We start from the raw sequence: 21,557 nt of genomic DNA, 5'->3' as shown, positions 1-21,557 counted from the left end.
GTGCTCCACAACAAGAGAAGCCACCGCAATGAGAAGCCCGTGCACGGCAACGAAGAGTAGCCCCCACTTGCCGCAACTAGAGAAAGCCCGCGCGCAGCAACGAAGACCCAACGCAGCCATAAATAAATAAATAAATAAAATTAAAATAAAGAAATAAATTAGGATAACTTGGGGGAAAAAAAAAAGACTCCTGCGCTCCCAGTGCAGGGGGCTTGGGTTCGATCCCTGGTCAGGGAAATAGATCCTGCATGCATGCTGCAACTAAGAATTCACGTGCCGCAACTAAGGAGCCGGCAAGCTGCAACTAAGGAGCCCGCCTGCTGCAACTGAGACCCGGCGCAAGCAAATAAAATAAATAAATTTTTTAAAAATTAAAAAAAAAGGGGCTTCCCTGGTGGCGCAGTGGTTGAGAGTCCGCCTGCTGATGCGGGGGACACGGGTTCGTGCCCCGGTCCGGGAAGATCCCACATGCCGCGGAGCGGCTGGGCCCGTAAGCCATGGCCGCTAAGCCTGCGCATCCGGAGCCTGTGCTCCGCAACAGGAGAGGCCACAACAGTGAGAGGCCCGCGTACCGCAAAAAAATAAATAAATAAATAAAAATAAATAAATAAAACACATGATGGATTGATGGATGGAGGAAGGGAAGGCCAGATGGACTTGTGATAAAGCGAGTGGAGTAAAATGTTAATGCCAGCATTGGGGCGATGGGGTATATGGGTGTTTGCTGTACAGTTGTTTCAACTTTCTGAATATTTAGAAATTTTCATTGTGAAATGTTGGAGAAGAAACTGGGTGATGGGGATGAAATGATATCATGGGGGGGGCTTGCTTTAAAATAATCCGGTGGGGGGTAGGGAAGTCAAATGCAGGGGATTATAAATGAAAGAATAAAGGTCATATGTTGATAACTGTTGGAGCTGGGTATATGGGGGTGCATTATACCCTTCTGCTTTGCAGGGGTATATTTGAAAATTTCTATAACACATTAAAAAAAATTTTTTTGTGTTTTTATTTTTTGGCTGTGCCGCGTGGCATGTGGGATCTTAGTTCCACAACCAGGGTTTGAATCCAAGCCCCCTGCATTGGGAGTGCAGAGTCTAAACCACTGGACCACCAGGGAAGTCCCTTAAAATGTTTTAAATTGAAGTATAGTTGATTTACAGTGTTTCAGGTATACAGCAAAGTAATTCAGTTTTATATATATATATATATGTATATATATTCTTTTTCAGATTCTTTTCCATTCTAGGTTATTACAAGATAGTGAATATAGTTCCCTGTGCTATATAGTAGGTCCTTGTTGTTTATCTATTTTATATAAAGTAGTGTGTACCTGTTAATTTCAAATTCCCAATTTATCCCTCCCCCCTTCCCCTTTGGTAACCATAAGTTTGTTTTCTATGTCTGTGAGTCTATTTCTATTTCGTAAGTTCTTTGTATCATTTTTTTAGATTCCCCATATAAGTGATATCACATGATATTTGTCTTTCTCTGACTTACTTCACTTAGTGTAATTATCTCTCGGTCCATCCGTGTTGCTGCAAATGGCATTATTTCATTCTTTTTCATGGCTGAGCAGTATTCCATTGTATATATGTACCTCATCTTCCTTAGCCATTCATCTGTTGATGGACATTTAGGTTGCTTCCATGTCTTGGCTATTGTAAATAGTGCTGCTATGAACGTTGGAGTGCATGTATCTTTGAATTAGAGTTTCGTCTTTCCCGGATATATGCCCAGGAGTAGGATTGCTGTAACACATTTTTTTTTTTAATACTGGATAACGTGTTCAAGTACGACACGGAGAGGTCACTTTATTTTTTTATTTCTTTATTTATTGGCCACGATGCTCGGCATGTGGGATTTTAGTTCCCTGACCAGGGATTGAACCCATGCCCCTTGTGGTGGAAGCACAGAATCTTAATCACTGGACCGCCAGGGAAGTCCCGAGAGGTCACTTTAAATCCCTAAATCCAGAAGTTCTCTCCTAAGAGGGGACATTGCATTGAGACCTGAAGGATGAGCCAGCCATGGGGAAAGCTGAGGTGGGCAGGGGGCAGGAATGAGTCTGGAGGGTCTTAATGGCCAAGAGGAGGCCGGTGTGTCTGGTGCATTTAAGCTGCGGAAGGACACAGCTGACTGATGTTGCAAAAAGCACCCTGAGTGGCCAGGATGGAAGCAGGGAGAATGGCCAGGGATGTCTCTACAAGGTTCCAGGCAAAAGATGATGGTGATGGTGGCCTGCACCAGGTGAGGCAGTGGGGATGGGAGGAGGTGGCCGGCTTTGGGGTGTGTCCTGGCTTTGGTTTGGGGTGAAGGACGGGAGGGGGTCCGTCCTGGCAAGAGTGCCTGGGTGATTGATGGTGGGCCCAGCTGCCAAAATGGGAAGACTGGGGATGAGTGTAGTTTTTCTGGAGAAAATCAGGAGTTAATTTGTTCAGGTCAAAATCTTAAAAGCTATTGTGGTTCAACCCCTGAGCAATTCGAGGAGCTCCTGGGGTTCCCTCTTAATGCTCCATCTTTTTTTTTTTTTTTTAAAGATTTGATTTGATTTTTAGTTTTTTGTCTGTGTTGGGTCTTCGTTGCTGTGTGCGGGCTTTCTCTAGTGGGGGCTACTCTTCGTTGCGGTGCGCGGGCTTCTCATTGCGGTGGCTTCTCGTGTTGTGGAGCGTGGGCTCTAGGCACGTGGGCTTCAGCAGCTGTGGCACGTGGGCTCAGGAGTTGTGGCACGTGGGTTCTAGAGCGCAGGCTCAGTAGTTGTGGCGCATGGGCTTAGTTGCTCCGCGGCATGTGGGATCTTCCCGGACCAGGGCTCGAACCCGTGTCCCCTGCATTGGCAGGCGGATTCTTAACCACTGAGCCACGAGGTAAGTCCCAATGCTCCATCTTGAAACCAAAAAGGACTTGTCTAAGCCTCATCTAGAACCCCATACATGAACTTGTTCATGACATGGTCTTAAAACTTAGTAATGGGTCACCTCCTCAGCCCCTGAACCCCAGAATGGTCTTACTCAAATCCCGTCCTGTAATTTTTTGCTTTCCAATAATGGCCTTGTGGCTGCTGAGCGCTTGCGACGTGGCGTGGCATGTCTCAGCTGAGCTGTGCTATATGTATAAACACCAGATTTCAAAGACTTAGGAAGATAAGAATGTCAACTATGTTGAAATGATAATATTTGGGTATATGGGGTTAAACGAAATATATTATTAAAATTCATTTCACCTTTTCTTTTTACTTTTTTTTTTTTTTTAACGTGGCAGGAGTATACTGAAAACTGTACTTGTGGTTCCCACTGTATATCTTCTGGGAAGTGCTGCTCTAAATGGGCAGGGATGAGTCCATGAGCTCCTGTGGGTGGCGCCACATCCACCCCCCACGCAGGATGGGACAGTCCCAGGGATTTTCAGGTTAGGGTGGCTCTTCCCAATCTCACTCCTTATGTGTGCCCAGAACGCCTCTGCTTTACAGCCAATCTTAAAAATTAACTTTTGGCTAATTTATGAGCTCTAGAGGGGGTTGGGAGAGGACTGAGTTCCCCCACCTACCATGACAGAACTTAGAAACAGGACATCTTTCACCCCACAACAAAACCCCAGAGTTTACTCTATCTGGCTCCTGGTGGGCTCTGGGTGAAGGGTTGGTTGAAGGTGGTGGGTGAGAGGGAGGTGGATAGTTAAAGCTGGGAAGTGGGTCGCTTTTCCCTCTTCCTTAGGGACAGAATTTTCCTGTTCTTCAGACTCTGGATGTCTCTCTTCGCATCCCTCGAAAAGCAGACTAGTACCAACCTCACTACTGATATATATATATATATTTTTTAATGGCGTTATCCATACCCCCAGAATTCAGAGTGGATGTTCCCAGCACCCGTGACACTCCCCCAAGGCTCATTCCAAGAATACTAGGTTTCTGAGATTGGAAAAGGCTGGCGGGTGGGGCTTAGTTCCTCGAGGTGACAGAATGGACTCTTCCCGTTCCTTTTGCCCCAAATTTCTCTTTAGCCCTGGGCGTTGGAGTTCTGGAGGCTTTGCCTTCCCCAAAACCAGTCACCCAAAGGTCTCTGGGGCGCCAAGGGGTAGTGGTTGGGCGAAACAAAGCGCATTCACTGATTCCTTCCCTTTAACCAACGTTCTTCATTCAGTACCAGGTCCCCTTCTTGTTCAGGAGGAGCTCCAAGCCCAATTTTTTATTCGATATCTGTTTAATGGTGTTATGGTTGAAAAGAAAAAAGCCATTGTATATTGAAAAGTGGTTAAAGGCCAAAATATAGTTTACATCCAGGCTCTACCACTTCTGAGCTGTGTGACCTTGGGCATGTCATTCAGGTCCTCTTCGGACCTCAGTTTTAACCTCTGCTTAATGGGAGTAGACTTGAATTACTGGGTCCTCCGCTCTGGGATACTTGGTCTCCGGACAAGTTTAGGTCGCAACATCTTGGCCTCTAGAGAAGGTAGGGGAAGGGGGAAGGGATGTCTTCCTGGAAGGAGATTAAGGAGTCGGGGGTGAAGGAAAGGGAGAAAGGAGAACAGAAAGACGCTTGCGCAGCAAATACCTCACGCTCTCCTGCCCCTCCCAACCCCTTCTCTGCAGCAGGGAATTGCAGGCGCCACTCCACCTATCCTAGCCCAGCCGAGGGACAACCTCCTGCTCCTTCCTTCTCTACGGATCGTCGCCCTCCTCCCGCCCCCACAACAGCCCAATCGGGGGTGGGAGTCGGACTGGCCCGGCGAATCCTCGACGCCTGCGGGGGCGGTCTACCCGCCCATGGGCCTCAATCAACGTAAGTCCCGCCTGCTCGAGCCCGCTCCCCCGCCTTCCTTCACGTCAATCCCTCCTTTCTAAGAGAGCGACCGGATCCAATCAGTATCGGAGCCGGCCGAGCGGAGGGGGCGGTCCCACTGTACGTAACCGAACTCCGCCCGTCTCTCGGGCAACGCCCCCACCCCTCCTACGGATCGGAAATAGCGGGGCTCTGGGCCAATCGTAGCGGCGTGCCTTTGTCCAGAGACCAATGAAAGAGGGAGTGGGGATGAGCCCGAGTCTGAGCGGCAGTAATACAAGCCAATAGACGGCTGAGAGCTCAGGATGGCGGAGGGGAGGGGTGGGGCCGGGGGCGGAGCCGCGGCCTGCCAGCCCGCCTGCCTGCCAGCCCGCCTGCCAGCCCGCCCTCCCCCCTTGGCCGGCTCGGCTCCTCTGCGCTGCCTGGGGTCCTTCCCTCCCGGTCCCCGCCTGCCAGCCCCCGCTGTGCTGCGCCCTGCCCGGCCAGGCCTGGAGCCGACACCACCGCCATCATGCCGGCCGTGTCCAAGGGCGATGGGATGCGGGGGCTCGCCGTGTTCATCTCCGACATCCGGAACTGTGAGAGAGCGGCTGGGGGACACCGGGCGAGGGGGAGCGTGGGATTGAGGGATTCGGGGGTTACAGAGGGGCCCAGGGGATAGAAATCCATTGCGGTCTTAGAGTGAGAGGATAGAGAGGCCCCGGGGGTACTTTAGGGTGGGGGGGATGGGGGGGCTTAGGGTGTCATAGTGTGCCTCTTGAGGTGACGACACGGAGTGGCTAGAGGCGTCCGGGAGGGTCTTAATATAGAGGAGGCTAGTAAAGTCCCTGGGATGGGGCATAGAGTTGTCCCTGGGAATGGAAGAAAGGCTGGGGGATCGTATTAGAGATGGGGTTAGAGAAATCCCTGATGTAGCTAGAAAGGGAAAAGGGTGCATGGGTGGGTGGGTGGGAGTATCCTGTGGAGAGATAAAGTGGGAGGAGGCCAGAGAGGACTGGGAGGACGTGAAACACAGGAAGCCTAAAGGGACTGGGCTTGAGGGCCTGGGTGAGGGGGTGTCATAGAGGGGAAGGGACTAGGTAGGTCACCGAGGCTCCCAGCTAGTTCATAGAGAGGACTTGAGAATGACAGAAAGTCCCAGGGGTTTGGGGAGGAGAGACGGAAAGGTGGGGGCCTGTAGTGGGCCCCTGGTGAGGGATAGAGGGGCTCCAGGACGGAGGATTGCTTAGGAGACATGGAGGGCAGTGGAGAAGGGGCTAGAGGGGGTACTGGGAGGAGCACAGAGGAGAGGCGCTGCAGGTGGAGAGTCTTGGGAGAACCTGGAATAGCGAGCTGGGGGGCCTGCAAAGGAGAGGACATTATAACGCGGGGTCTTGGGGTATGTGCCAGAATGAGGAGAGCCCAGATCTCAAAGAAGGGGCCAGGGGGCCTTAGGAATTTGTGGGGAAGAGATCTGGAAAGCTGGGGGGTGGGGGAAGCCTGGCCCCAGAGAGGGGTCATAGGTCAGGGAGCAGGACAGCCCTGAATCTGGAGCGCTCTCCCATCTGACCACATCAACATGGGGGCAGCCATCACCAGCAGGAAGAATGGTCGTGACTGTGGGAGGCCTGGCGCCAAGTCAGCTCCCGGCTCCTGCCAGCGGGTGTTGGTGTTTTGAGCTGCCAAAAGCTTCACAGGCTGTGTCCGCATGGGCTTTGGGGTCAGCCAGACTTGGGTTTGAGTGTGAGCGCTCTCACTCCCCAGCCGTGTGACCTTGAATGAGAGACTTCGCCTCTCAGTTTCCTCATCTGTCAGGAGGGACTGATCACACCTTCCTGATGGGGTTGTTATGATACCGAATGTGGGTGAGGCCTTTCACACACTCGAGGCACTAGGTAGCTTGGCTACTGTTCTTGTTATTTGGCTGGGTCTGAGGAGCGGCCTCTGCTGGGTGCCCAGTGATGATTTTAGAATTTAGTAGGGATGGGAGGATCTGGCATGTAGTAGGTGCTCAGCGAGCAAGAGGGGTGGAAACTGTTGGGTCTCAAGTGGCGGAGAGAGGTTAAGTCTGTTATGAAAGGGGTGGAGCTTTGAGGATTTGTGGGTTGCGGGGGCCAGCTGTTAGCAGCAAGTGTGCATTGCCTCTGACACCTACCTTGCGACCCTTGGCAAGTCATTCAACCTCTTGGAGGCTCCCTTTTCTTGTCGGCCGACTCCCATTGATCAGAACATCTTGTCTCTGAAGGTTCGTTCATTCGTTTATTCATTTGACAAAAAGCTTTTTGATCACTCCAGTGTGCCAGACACTGTTCCGGGGACTGGGGCTATAACAGTGAACAAAAATTCCTGCCCCTGGGAGCACCCATGCCGGGAGGGAGATTAACAAGTAAACACAGAGAACCCGCAGGGTCAGACGATGACTAGTGCTGTGAAGAAAAATAAGGCAGGCAAGCGGGGGAGGGGAGGGACCAGGATTGAGGGGGATCGAGCCCTGCAGACTTTGGAGGAATGAGGGGTCCAGGCAGGAGAATGGTGCATTCAAAGGTCCTGAGGTTGTAGCGTGCTTGGTGTGGGTTCAGATAAATGCGAGGGGGCTTGTGTGGCTGGGGCCAAGAGAGGGAGGGAGGGAGAGCGGTGGGAGATAAGGACAGAGAGGGGACAGGGCTTTGTGGGCCACTAGGAGCACTTTGGCCTTTCTCTGAGCGAAGCTAGAGCAGTGGGAAGGTTTTGAGCACAGGAGGGACAGGAGTTGATTGATGTATTAAAATAGTTCCTCTGGCTGCTGGGAAGAGAACAGACCCAAGGAGGTCCGAACAGAAACAGGGAAGGAATTAGAGGGCCGTTGCAGGCATCCCAGTGAGAGACGGTGTTGGTTCGACTGGGGTGAGAAGGAAACGATGAGAAGTGTTTGGTTGGAGATAGATTTTGAAGGATCTGCAAAGGGATTGGATGATGGGGGCAGGACAGGAAAGAGAAAACGAGTGGGTGTCACTGCAGGACCCCAGAGGGAAGCCAGAGGACGGAGGGGAGACTCTGACTTGGGGGCAGTGGAAGTAGTTTAGCCAAATGAACCAGGGCTGGAGAATCAGGGCTTCCCCTTGTCCTTGGTTTTCTCATCAAGTGTAGGTTGAATGGCTGGTATGTTTCAAGCCTTATCATGGGCACTGGAGGAACAGTGGTAAATAGGACAGACTTGTCTGTACCCCCATGAAACTCCCAGCCCCTGAGGGAGACAGGTGCTGCATGAAAATCGCAGCTGTCCATCTCCCAAGCACTTGTATATGGATGTTCATACAGCATCGTTCATGATAGATAGCCAAAGAGCGGAAACAAACCCAAATGTCTGCCAGCGGATGGATGGCGAAACACAATGTGGACACCCACACGATGGAATAGTATTCAGCCATTAAAAAGGAATGAAGTACCGTAGAGGCTACAGCACGGATGAAGCTCGAAAACATCATTTTAAGTGAAAGAAGACAGACACAAAAGGCTACATATTGTAGGATTCCATTTCTATGAGGTGTCCAGAATAGGCAAATCCAGAGAAACAGAAAGTAGTTGAGTGGTTGCCTAGGGCTAGGGGGTGGTGGAATGTGGAATGACTGCTAATGAGAACAGGGTTTCTTTGCGGGGGTAATGAGAATGTTCTGGAATTAGATGGTGGTGATAGCTGAACAACACTGGATCTGCTAAAGACCACAGAATCGCACTATCAAATGGTGAGCTGTGTGGTATGTGAATTGTATCTCAGTTTTTTTTTTAATTGAAGTATCGTCGATTTACAATATTGTGTTAGTTTCAGGTGTACAGCAAAGTGATTCCGTTATACATATATATATATTTTTTTTTCTCATATTCTTTTCCATCATGGTTTATTACAGGATGTTGAATATAGTTTCCTGTGCAAATCCTGGCTGTTTATCTGTTTCATATATGCCACTGTTAAATGATATATTAATTTTATTTTCTTTACCTAAATTGAGGAAGAAACCTAAAATCAAATCTAAATATATTACAAGGCATTCAGGGAGGTATGTTTTGTTGCCCCTCAGAAAATTACCTGAAATTTACTTTCAAAATTAGATCTGCTTGGGTTTCCCTGGTGGCGCAGTGGTTGAGAGTCCGCCTGCCGATGCAGGGGACACGGGTTCGTGCCCCGGTCTGGGAAGATCCCACATGCCGCGGAGCGGCTGGGCCCGTGAACCATGGCTGCTGAGCCTGCGCGTCCGGAGCCTGTGCTCCACAACGGGAGAAGCCACAACAGTGAGAGGCCCGCGTACCGCAAAAAAAAAAAAAAAATTAGATCTGCTTGTTTAAAAGCCCTATCCTGGCTCCTTTCTTGTTTGCATCAAGTTTTTTTTAAAGTGGAAAAAAATTGTAGCTGTCCTAAGTCCAGTGAGGTAGAGGGCCACAATGATGAGAAAACGGGGCCTCTGTCTGCTTGCGTTGTCCAGACAATGGGGAGGGGTTAGCCAGGCCAAGGGAAGGGGAAAAGAGCTGTGAAGGCAGAGGAACAGCAAGTGCAAAGGTCCTGAGGCCCCGTCGAGACTCTGTGCTAAGGCCTATGTGGCTGGTACAGAGAGGGATGGGATCTGACACTGGGGAGGTGGGCAGAGGCCAGGTTGGTGTTTGTCCCGAGAGCACCGGAGAGGGTTTCAAGCTGGAGTGAGGGCAAAAGAAGGGATGAGGGACATGGATGAGGCCGTGCTCAGAGCTGAGCAGGTGGAGGACAGCGAGGAGTGTGGAGCCATCCTGCTGGAGGATCTGAAGGGCATAGTGGAATTCAGGGGGAAGGAACTAGAAGGAGATGAAAGGCAGGCTTTGAGAAGGAGAGCCAGGAAGGGCAAATTCTGCAGATAAGAAAGGGAGAGGTGAGGCTGGGCCCAGCCTGAGGGCGTAGTCCTGTCCTGTCTGGAGGGGAGTCAGCCTCCCAGACGCTTATCTGACTGGGAGCTCCCTAAGGCAGGAGCTGGGGTTGCCTCCTCTCTAGGGCCCAGCTCCCCCCAAGCCCAAGGACAGTGTGAGTGAATGAATGGGAAGGGGGTTGCTGGGCTGCCACAGTGCCCCGAGCTCTCCATGAGGGCACATCCCCCTGCAAACTGTGACCCATTCTGTTTGTGGCGTCTCCCTCGGCCCCTGGAGTGCAATCCCTGGTCTGATCCTTCCCCGGGTCCCCACTTCCACCTTCTGCAGGGCCAGGCCCGCAAGAGTCCTTGGGAGGTGTTTGCTGATTGAATGAATGAATGAATGAACAAATCAATCTTTACTGAGCACTGATCGAGTGCTAGACACTTTCTAGGTGATGAGACTAAAACGGTGAGCAAAAGTCCCCTTCCAATGGTGCTCACATTCTAGCGGGGAAATGGACCAATATACAGGTAAGTATGTAGTGTTCAGGTGTTCAGACAGGTAGCAGTGAGTGTTGGGAGGAAATAAAGCAGGGAAGGGGTGTCGGGGTGTAGGGATGGCGCTCTCATATAGGCTGCTCGGAGCGTCTCTCATTGAGCAGGTGACATTGGAGCAAAGAAAAATTTGGTGGGTGAATTGGCCTGCAGAATCTGGAAGAAGACATTTTTGGCAGCGCAGACAGCCTATGCAAAGGCCCTGAGGCAGGACTGTGCTTGAGGTATAGGAGGAATGCGGGGAGAGAGTGGGAGTTGTGGTCAGAGAGGGAACTAGTGGATCCAGTGACGACTTGTTTTTACACTGAGCCAGATGGAAGCCAGGGAGAGATTCAGTGCAGAGAAGGGACAGGGTTTGACTCAGCTTTTCACAGAATCCCTCTGGCCGCTGTGGAGAGAGCAGAAGGAATGAGTCCCACTTTGGTGGTGCTCCAACATCAGTGTGCCGTTGGGGACAGCGCCCCTCCCCCCACACCCCTGCTCAGGGCTCTTAAAGGAACTGGCTTTAGGTTGTGAGTGGCATCCAGATGCTGGCAACAGACAGATCCAGGCCTGAGCTCCGTCCCTCTCTACCTGTGTGTCATCTAGTGACCTCGGTCCACAATCGCATTCAGCACCTCCCCCGCGTCAGGACTGCTCTGGACCCTGTGTCAGGTTGCTACACGGGACGCAGCCACCCACCCCTGCCCTTGGGGAGCTGGCATTCCCAGCCAGAAGCCGAGGGCTTACAGAGCAACATGTGCCCCCTTAATATGTTAGGCGGCAGCTCAGGGAGGTCTTTGCAGCTACGTTCAAGTAAGGGAATGACAGGGTGTGACTTGGTTGCTCAAGGAGAATATTTTCTCTCAGAGATGTTGACAATTTTGATAACGTCTAACCCAGGGTTGTCATGCGGCGATCCACATACGTACATTTTTTAAAAATTGAGGTATAGTTAATTTACCGTGTTATGTTAGTTTCAAGTATACAGCAAAGTGATTCAGTTATACGTATATATATTAAATACATATACGTATGTATATATATCCTTTTTCAGGTTCTTTTCCATTTGAGGTTATTACAAGATATTGAGTATATTTCCCTGTGCTATACAGTAGATCCTTGTTGTTTATCTCTTATGTATAGTAGTGTGTGTATGTTAATCTCAAACTCCAAATTTATCTCCCCCCCTCCCCCCCACCCCTGCAGTTTCCCCTTTGGTAAACATAAGTTTATTTTCTGTGTCCGTGAGTCTATTTCTGTTTTGTAAGTCAGTTTATTTGTATCCTTTTTTTATATTCCACAGATAAGTGATATCATATGATATTTGTCTTTCTCATATATTTGTTACTTCACTTAATATGATAATCTCTAGGTCCATCCACATATGTACATTTAAATTTTCCGTAGTCACATTAAAAAAGTAAAACCAGGGAAATTAACTTTAATATGATTTATTTCCTTTACCCCAGTATGCCCCAAATATTATCTGAATGTGTAATCGATATTTTTTCAATGATTAACAAGTCAGTTTATGTTCCTTTCTCAACTCGGAGGCTACAGTTTCTTTGGAAATATTTTCTCTGTCTTAAGAGTTCATAAAACTTACGGTTAAAAAAGAAGATTCACAAAGGGTCCAAGTCGTTCCAGACATACTTTTCCAGTGACTGAGTGGAGGATTGGTTTTTAATTTTTAACTTATTGCAATTAAATAAAATTAGGAATTCAGTCCCTTCGTAGCACCAGCCAATTTTCAAATGTCCAGTGGCCACATGTAGCCAGTGGCTCCGGTGGTGGACCGCGTGGGCCAACATGTTCTGAACTTTATAGGGGTCCAGAGTCAACAAGCATCATCTCCCAGAGCCCTCTTTGAGGACTCAGGGCTGTTGGGACTTGTGTGGGAGACATCGGAGCACATCCTAGTAGAGAGAAACTTTTGTTGCTTTGTATTGTAAACAGTTGTCTGGAAGGCAATGAAGGGTCTTGCAGCGAGGTGCCAGCCAGTGCCTGGGTTACCGCCATAAGCGCATGTCAATCCCTTCATGGTAGTCCAGGTTTGTTAGGAGGCCTTTTGTGGCAGTGACAGCCCCACCCCGATGCCCCAGGTTAAATGCTTAGGGAGGCTTATTTCCCCTACCCAGAAGCCCCAAGGTCCTTCTGGAGCCGTCAGCAGTAACCTGCCCTGGCCTGTAGCAAGGGGGTGGCCTCTTTTCCACCTGCACGGCCCTCACAGCAACAGCTGCAGGCAGAATGGGACCCCCTGCCCTCCCATGGCTCCCCAGCACCCTCAGAAAAGCCAAGAGGTTGCACGGTCTGTCCCCGCCTGCTGTGCTAGCCCCCAGGCCTTGGCACAAGATGGTCCTCGTGCCCAGAGCGCACCTCCCCTTATTTCTGCTTGGTTCATTTCAGCCTCGTCTTTTGAGCCTGAAATCCCAGGAGCGGGGAATTCCCTGGCGGTCCAGTGGTTAGGGCTCCCTGCATGCTTCCACTGCAGGGGGCATGGGTTCTGTCGCTGTTAGGGAACTAAGATCCCACATGCTGCAGCATGGCCAAAAAGGAAAAAAAAAACAAAAAAAATCCCAGGAGCTGGCCAAAAAAAAAAAAAGTCTCAGCAACTGGGTACCAGGAAGCCTTCCTCCCCCCATCTGATTCCAGCGTCCCAGCCCCCACTGTGTTTGTCTCTGTGAAAGTTTTCCACATTGTCCCTGTCAGCCTCTCCAATCAAGGAGCATCCCCAGGGCAGAGCAGGTGTGACTCATCCCTGAGCTTGGCCCAGGGAATGTTTGAAGATAAAGGAATCTCTTTAAAACACCCTGAAATGCTTGCATGCCTCTTGTGACGGGGAGCTCATCCTCCTGTCGCAGGCTGACCGAGTGATGGAAAGTTTCTTCCATGAGCCCAGTTCTGTCACAGCTGCCTTCAGCCCCTTTCTCCCATGCGTTACCCTCAGCAGCGCCCAGGTGCTGTCTCTGGGCACCCAGGCTCTAGATATTTGCAGAGGTTATGTGCTCTGCTGGGATGCATTTCCTCTAGGGCCACAAAGCATTCTCTTTTGGAGACCCGATGCTTTGTTCTTTCTGTGAATTCTTTTTTGTAGCAAAGTATATTGGTGGTGCAGAAGACAATATCAAATAGACGTGGACAGTTTAAAGACTAAGGAAAAAACATATACACACACAAACATATTCTTTGAATATTCCTTACTTTAAATTTTATTTATTTATTTATTTATGGCTGCGTTGCGTCTTCGGTGCTGCGCGTGGGCTTCCTCTAGTTGCGGCGAGCAGGGGCCTACTCTCCTTTGCGGTGCGCGGGCTTCTCCTTCCGGTGGCTTCTCTTGTTGCGGAGCAGGGGCTTTAGGTGCGCGGGCTTAAGTAGTTGTGGCTCACGGGCTCTAGAGCGCAGGCTCAGTAGTTGTGGTACACCGGATTCATTGCTTCACAGCATGTGGGCTCTTCCCAGACCAGGACTCGAACCCTGTGTCCCCTGCACTGGCAGGCGGATTCTTAACCACTGCACCACCAGGGAAGCCCTAAAAATTTATTTTTAATTTTTACACATAGCAGGCACTAATAATATTTTTTTATTAAATGAGCGAAATGTCCAACTATACCATAATAATTAAATAAATTACGGGATAATTCACTCAGCTATCATAAATTCTTTAATTGGGAAACAGATTCTCATACCATGATGGTGGGATATAAACTGGTTCATTATGGGAGAGCCATTTGCCTTCATATATCAGAAAAATTTGAAAATGGGCACACTCGTTGCTCTAAGAACTTTATTTCCGGGACTTTATTCTAAAAACAAATTACATAGTGTTATCATTTAGCTATAAAGAGGTGTATTGAAGAACACTTCAAATTAGCCAAAATTTATGAACTATGGCCATTATTTTTCTTTTCCATATTCTCTGTCATGTGCTTATGTTATCTTTGAATTTTTGTTTTTTTTGGCCACACCCCGCGGCTTGCAGGATCTTAGTTCTGTCACCTGGGATCGAACCAGAGCCAAAGTGCCGCGTCCTAACCACTGAACCGCCAGGGAATTCCTGCATATTCTTTAAATTGTCCATATCTGTTTTATATTCTCTTCTACATCATTGATATACTTCACTGTACAAATATATTAATATATATTTGTATACAAATATATTAACTTGTATATTCACATATACATATATAGTGTATCTATAAAAAGCTCACAGATCAGAATGATGAATTTTGATGAATTCATCATCAAAATCTGATGAATTTTCCCCAACTGAACACAGCTGCGTAACTGGCCCCCAGGGTCAGAAACAACATCCCTAGCTCCCTGGCACCCCCCTCCCCACTGCTCAGTCATCCAACACCATAGGTTAGTTTTGCCTGCTTCTTGAAGCTTTTAATAGAGGTAAACGAAGGCCAGAGAGAGCTCTAGGCTCAGTAATTTAATTGCCGTTCAGATACCCGTCTATCTGTGGTAAAAGTTAGGCAGCCACCGTGTGCTATATGGTCCATTTATAAAAGCTGTTTGGTTGTTTTTTCTCGTCCCTACAGAATAGCTTTAAGGCAACTGATTAGAGCAATTGTGTGGTTATCCTCAGGTTAGGAGGAGAACGGAACCTGCGCACCAGTTTTGAGGAGCTGCCGTGCTGGTCACCGCCCCTGCCCTGCCCCCAGAGGGAGGTGCTGTCCTGACCCCCTGGCCACCCTCCGGTGGGCACACCTCAACAGTGTGACGTGGTTCTGGCTTAGTTCTCGCTGGTGAACTGCGCCTGAACCCTCCTCATCTTTCACGGCCCTCCTCAAATGTCCCCTATTCTTGGCAGCCACCAGCAAGGCCCCCGGGGGTGTCTGGGTGACCTCCAATCGTGCCCATCTCGCTCAGGTGTGGGGACAGGGCCCCGCTGCCTGCACCCCACCAAGCCAGGAGTCCCTGGGGGAGGATCAAAAGTGCCAGATCTGCGTGGGTCCTGGGTGCCCAGCGTCGCCCCGCTCAGGCCTGGCCCACAGGGCTTAGGAAACGTGTAATTAATAAATGAAGCATCAGATAGCCTCTGGGCCACACAGGCCAATTCAGCCTCATCACTGAGGTACTGGCCCTTCATCGCCTGGCTCCCAGAGACCTCCCACCCTCCCTGAGGCCTGGGAGCGGATCACTCTGTACCTCTTCAGCCCCTTTTTCTTTCACATCTTCATGCCTTTCCTGAGCTCAGGCACTCAGTAAGCCTGTGGAACATGGAGTCACTACCCAGAAAAGTGGCAGACGCTGGCTCTACCCTCGGGGCTCTGGTGTGGTTTGGGGACAGCAGCAGACCCAGACACGCACAGCAGCGTTGAGGGAGGTGACCCGGGCAGTGTGGGAGCCCAGGAAAGGCCCAAGAGCAGCGTTACCCAGAGGGCAAGCCGCATGTGTGGTTTTTAACTTCTTCAGGAACCACTTTTTTGTTAGTAGAAAGTAGAACGGAATGGGCCAAATTAATTTTAATAATATGTTTGTATAATCTGATACACCCCCAATATTCTTTTTTAAATATTTATTTATTTTATTTTGGCTGCCCCAAGTCTTAGTTGTGGCATGCGGGCAACTAAATATTCTCATTTCAACATGTATTCAGTATTTAAAAATTTTTTTGATTAAAAAAATATTAAACAACTAATTAATTATATTTTTAACTTTGTAATGAGATAGTTTACATTTCTTTTTTTTAATTAATTAATTAGGTTGTGCTGGGTCTTACTTGCGGCAGGCAGGCTCCATAGTTGTGGCATGCATGTGGGATCTAGTTCCCTGACCAGGGATTGAACCCAGGCCCCCTGCATTGGGAGCACAAAGTCTTAACCACTGTGCCACCAGGGAAGTCCCTACATTTCTTTTTTTTTTTTTCCACACTCAATCTTCTAAATCCCGTGTGTCTTTGCCACTTACTGCCCATCTCAGTTGGGAGCAGCAACGTTTTAGGTGCTTGAGAGCCACCTGGCTGATGGCTTCCGTATTGGACACGGCAGCTCTAGCGTCTATTTGGAACTGATCAGGAGGTGCTAATCAGAAGGGGCTTCCTAGAGGAGGTGATAGCTGAAGTGAGGCTTATGGGAGCTTCCCCGGAAGTTGGGAGTAGGTGGTGAGGCAGGATTTCTAAAGAGAAAGAGAGCACATACCCTCGCTTTCTCCTTCATTCACTCATTCATTTGAACCTCCCAGTTGCCTGATGACACAGCCATGGGTCAGAACAGGCTCCACCATTCAGATGACCAGACATTTATTAAGCACCTGCTATATGCTGGGCACTGTTCTAGAAGCTCCCCTGTGATGCTTATAATCTGAAGGGGGAGCCGAGGTTTGACAGTAAAGGTAAATAAAATAGTTACATGGTGTGAAATGAGCCAGGGAAGACTTTTTTTTTTTTTTAATATTTATTTATTTGGCTGCACTGGGTCTTTAGCTGTGGCATGCAGGGTCTAGTTCCCTTACCAGGGATGAAACCCGGGCGCCCTGCATTGGGAGCACGGAGTCTTTTTTTTCTTTTCTTTTTTAAATTTATTTTTTAGAAATTTATTTTATTTATTTTATTTTTGGCTGCATTGGGGTCTTCATTTCTGTGCGTGGGCTTTCCCTAGTTGCGGTGAGCGGGGGCTTCTCATGGTAGTGGCCTCTCTCGTTGTGGAGAACGGGCTGTAGGCACTCAGGCTCAGTAGTTGTGGCTCGCAGGCTCTAGAGCACAGGCTGAGTAGTTGTGGCACACAGGCTTAGTTGCTCCGCAGCATGTGGGATCTTCCCGGACCAGGGATCGAACCCATGTCCCCTGCATTGTCAGGCGGATTCTTAACCACTGTGCCACCAGGGAAGCCCGGGAGCCCGGAGTCTTAACCGCTGGACCACCAGGGAAGTCCCAGGACATTTTTTTAAAATGATGGAAACAGAAGAAGAAGGCACTGACTTTAAAGAACTGGCCAAGAGGGAATTTCCTGGCAGTCCAGTGGTTAGGACTCTGCACTTGCACTGCCACGGCCCCCGGTTCGATATCTGGTTGGGGAACTAAGATCCCACAAGCCGTGCGGCATGGCCAAAAAATAACAATAATAAATAAATAGAGAATTGACCAAGAAAGGCCTCTTGGAGGAGGTGACAAGACCTGAGACCCAAGTGATGAGAAGAAAACTGGATAGATGGGCAGGTGGAGGGCACAGCACGTGCAAAGGCCCTGGAGGTGGGAAGGAGTGTGAATTGTCCCTGGAACTGACAGAGGCCTGCGAGGTGGGGACACACAGCAAGATGGTGAGGGGTGACACTGGTGGGGTGGCCAGGGCAGGGCCAGAGGGCTTGGTAGCCACGGCGTAGAATCCCCCCAGTGGGAAGCAAGGATGCCAGAAAGGAGGCTGCCACAGTGATCTGGCTGGGCAGGCGGAGGTGGGGAGCCGGGAGCTCAGGACCCAATGCCTGGCAACTGGCTGGAATTGGGAAGGTGCAGGCCCAGCAGTTTTCAGGAAACACTGAGCTCTGGGGGTGTGGTCAGAGTGAGGGTCCAGGGGGCCAGCTCGAAGGCAGCCTATCTCTGCATTTATTCATTCATTACATATTTCCTGCCAGGGGCATATTTCAGCTGGTGGCTGGTGCAGTGGTAACTGGAGCCATGGGTGGGACAGGAGCTGGAGGAGGGAGGGAGGCAGGGAGTGCCCCAAAGTGTGTGCTGGGCTCCTCCTCTGGGTGGTAGGGACCAAAGAGCCAAGGTTCCCACCTCCCGGAAGCTCCCAGCTAGAGACAGGGCCCAGGCCTTGCCTCAGCCCCCTGGGCCTGGAGCCCCAGGGTGGGGAGAGTCTGCCCTTCCAGCCGGAAGGACCTTGCCCAGCAAAGTGAGGGCAGGCGGCTCAACTCTCTGGGACTCTCCTGACCTGTCCTGCCTTCTCCCTTCCAGGTAAGAGCAAGGAGGCGGAGATTAAGAGAATCAACAAGGAACTGGCCAACATCCGCTCCAAGTTCAAGGGTATGCTGGGGGCCCAGGCTCCTGGGTCTGTGGGAGGAGCGGGCTGTGCGCTGGGGCTGGGATACCTGGGACCTGTAGGTTTGATCCTTCCTCATTTTTACCTCCCCTTTCTTCCTTCCTCTGGCCCCAGGGGACAAAGCCTTGGATGGCTACAGCAAGAAAAAGTATGTGTGTAAACTGCTCTTCATTTTCCTGCTCGGCCACGACATCGACTTTGGGCACATGGAGGCCGTGAACCTGCTGAGCTCCAACAAGTACACGGAGAAGCAGATAGTGAGTCTGAGCGGGGAGAGGGCTGGGGGCCTGGACTCCTGGGTCTGAGGTGGGAGGGGCCGGGGGCCTGGATCCTGGGTCTGAAGGAGGAGGGGCCAGGGGCCTGGATCCTGGGTCTGAGGGAGGAGGGGCCGGGTGCCTGGATCCTGGGTCTGAGGGAGGAGGGGTTGGGGGCGGGGACTCCTGGGTCTGAGAGAGGAGAGACCTAGGACCTGGACTCCTGGGGCTGAGGGAGGAGGGGCCGGAAGTGCAGACTCCAGGGTTGAGGGTTGGGGTCTAGGGCCAGTTAACCACAATGCTCCAAACCCACCACCTCCCTCCGCAACCCAGGGTTACCTGTTCATCTCGGTGCTGGTGAACTCCAACTCGGAGCTGATCCGGCTCATCAACAACGCCATCAAGAATGACCTGGCCAGCCGCAACCCCACCTTCATGTGCCTGGCCCTGCACTGCATCGCCAACGTGGGCAGCCGTGAGATGGGCGAGGCCTTTGCCGCTGACATCCCTCGCATCTTGGTGGCTGGGTGAGGCGTTGGGGACCCAGGTGGGGGGATGGGGTAGACAAGACCCAACCCAGTTTGAGGGTCAGAGAGGCTCTGTCACCTGCCCAAGGTCTCCCAGCCAGGCTTGGCACCACCGTGATTCCGGTGGCAGCCCCATGGTTGTCTCTTGTCATCTCACCAAAGTGACTCGACAGTGTAAAGCAGCTTCCCAGCAAAGCCAGTGGGATGTCTATCTGATCGACCTTTAACATCTAGTAAAGAAGAGGTAATAACCTTAAGTTATGTCGGTGACAGCCCTCCAGAGCTTCTGCCTCTTCTCCATTCATTCATTCAACAAACATCTGTTGAGCGTATATGTGCGGGGCACCATGCTGATTGCTGGGGATGTAGCCATGACCAGAAACGGACATGGTCATCCTCCTCCCAGGATGAAACATATATTTTCTCTCAGAACCATGCTGTGGGGTGCAGAAGCCCATAGGGCATGTAGTAGGCATGCCTGACCTAGCCTGGGGGATCAGGGAGGGCTTCTCAGAGGAAGTGGGATAAGGCTGAGACCTGGGTGAGTAGGAGGAGTTGGCTGTGGAACAGGGAAAGGCGTGAAGGGTGGTGGATCAGCCTGTGTGACCTTTCTGAAGCAGGAGGTTGCTCAGCAAACACTTCTTGAGCACCTGCAATGTGCCGGGCACTGTTCCGGGCATGGGAAGGCAGGAGGGAGCAGCGGAGGCGGTCATGCCCATCCACGGGGAGCTTACATCTCGGGGGGAATCCAAAGAGCAAACACATAGGCAAAGAAGTGAGTTGAGTTCGGATAGTGACAGTTCCTCTGAAGAAAACAAAACAGGGTAGTGGGGGGCAGCAGAGATGGTGGGGAAGGCTGCTTAAGTCAGACTCATCAGGGAGGGTCTCTGCAAAAGGTGACATGTAATTTGAGACTGGAATGATGAGAAGACAGTCATTCAGAAATGTTGGAAGGTATCTCCTCACACCAGTCAGAATGGCCGTCACCAAAAAATCTACAAACAATAAGTGCCGAAGAGGGTGTGGAGAAAAGGGAACCAACCCTCTTGCGCTGTTGGTGGGAATGTAAATTGGTACAGCCACTGTGGACAACAGTATGGCAGTTCCTTAAAAAACTAAAAACAAAACTACCATACGACCCAGCAATCCCACTCCTGGGCATATACCCTGAAAAAACCATAATTCAATAAGAGTCATGTACCATAATGTTCATTGCAGCACTATTTACAATAGCCAGGATATGGAAGCAACCTAAGTGTCCATCAACAGATGAATGGATAAAGAAGATGTGGCACATATATACAATGGAATATTACTCAGCCATAAAAAGAAACGAAATTGAGTTATTTTTAGTGAGGTGGATGGACCTAGAGTCTGTCATACAGAGTGAAGTAAGTCAGAAAGAGAAAAACAAATACCGTATGAAAACACATATGTATGGAATCAAAAAAAAAATGGTTCTGAAGAACCTAGGGACGGGACAGGAACAAAGATGCAGGCGCAGAGAATGGACTTTGAGGACACGGGGAGGGGGAAGGGTAAGCTGGGACGAAGTGAGAGAGTGGCATTGACATATATAGACTACCAAATGTAAAATAGATAGCTAGTGGGAAATAGCTGCATAGCATAGGGAGATCAGCTTGGTGCTTTGTGACCATCTAGAAAGGTGGGATGGGGAGGGTGGGAGGGAGACGCAAGAGGGAGGGGATATGGGGATATATGTATACGTATAGCTGATTCACTTTGTTACACAGCAGCAACTAACACAACAATGTAGAGCAATTATACTCCAATAAAGATGTTAAAAAAAAAAAAAGGTTGGAGTAGTGCTCCAAGCAAAAGGAGCAGCACGTACAAAGGTCCTGAGGTAGGCATGAGCTTTGTACATTCAAGGAACCAAGAGATAGTGTCTCTGGCTTGACTGTGGTGAACAAGTGAGAGAATAAGGGGAGTATGGATTTATTCTAATTGAAATTGGGAGGCAGTAGGTGTGTTTTGAGCAGATAAATGACATGCTTGGCTTTGTTTTTTTATTTTATCTTTTTAATTTTTATTTATTTATTTTTAATTTTTGGCTGCATTGGGTTTTTGTTGCTGCACGTGGGCTTTCTCTAGTTGCGGTGAGTGGGGACTACTCTTCATTGCAGGGCTTGGGCTTCTCATTGTGGTGGCTTCTCTCGTTGCAGAGCATGGGCTCTAGGCACGTGGGCTTCAGTAGTTGTGGCTCATGGGCTCTAGAGTGCAGGCTCAGTAGTTGTGGCGCACGGGCTTAGTTGCTCCGCGGCATGTGAGATCTTCCCGGACCACGGCTCGAACCCGTGCCCCCTGCATTGGCAGGCGGATTCTTAACCACTGCGCCGCCAGGGAAGCCCCTGTTTTTGTTTTTTTTTAATGTTTTAAAATTTTATTTATTTATTTATTTATTTATGGCTGTGTTGGGTCTTTGTTTCTGTGCATGGGCTTTCTCTAGTTGCGGCGAGTGGGGGCCACTCTTCATCGCAGTGCGCGGGCCTCTCACTGTCGTGGCCTCTCTTGTTGCGGAGCACAAGCTCGACGCGCAGACTCAGTAGTTGTGGCTCTCGGGCCTAGTTGCTCTGCGGTATGTGGGGTCTTCCCAGACCAGGGCTCGAACCCGTGTCCCCTGCAT

At 50.1% G+C, this 21,557-nt stretch overlaps 1 protein-coding gene across 2 annotated transcripts in view; it reads left to right on the top strand.

The window, feature by feature from the left end:
* Positions 1–5,162: 5,162 nt before the first annotated feature.
* Positions 5,163–21,557, top strand: part of AP2A1 (adaptor related protein complex 2 subunit alpha 1) — a 36,109-nt gene continuing 19,714 nt past the window's right edge. For both annotated transcript variants that reach the window (XM_082676391.1, XM_082676392.1), the window contains exons 1-4: positions 5,163–5,356; positions 18,045–18,113; positions 18,244–18,386; positions 18,717–18,910. In XM_082676391.1, coding sequence (XP_082532517.1) covers positions 5,290–5,356; positions 18,045–18,113; positions 18,244–18,386; positions 18,717–18,910 — 473 coding nt within the window. In that variant the 5' untranslated portion in view covers positions 5,163–5,289. The remainder of the gene's footprint in view (positions 5,357–18,044; positions 18,114–18,243; positions 18,387–18,716; positions 18,911–21,557) is intronic.

The sequence above is a fragment of the Grampus griseus genome (genome assembly GCF_964374135.1).
Source record: "Grampus griseus genome assembly, chromosome: 19".
Lineage (NCBI taxonomy): Eukaryota > Metazoa > Chordata > Mammalia > Artiodactyla > Delphinidae > Grampus > Grampus griseus.
Note: the sequence above shows the minus strand (reverse complement) of the source record. Positions and strands in the feature narration are given on the sequence as shown.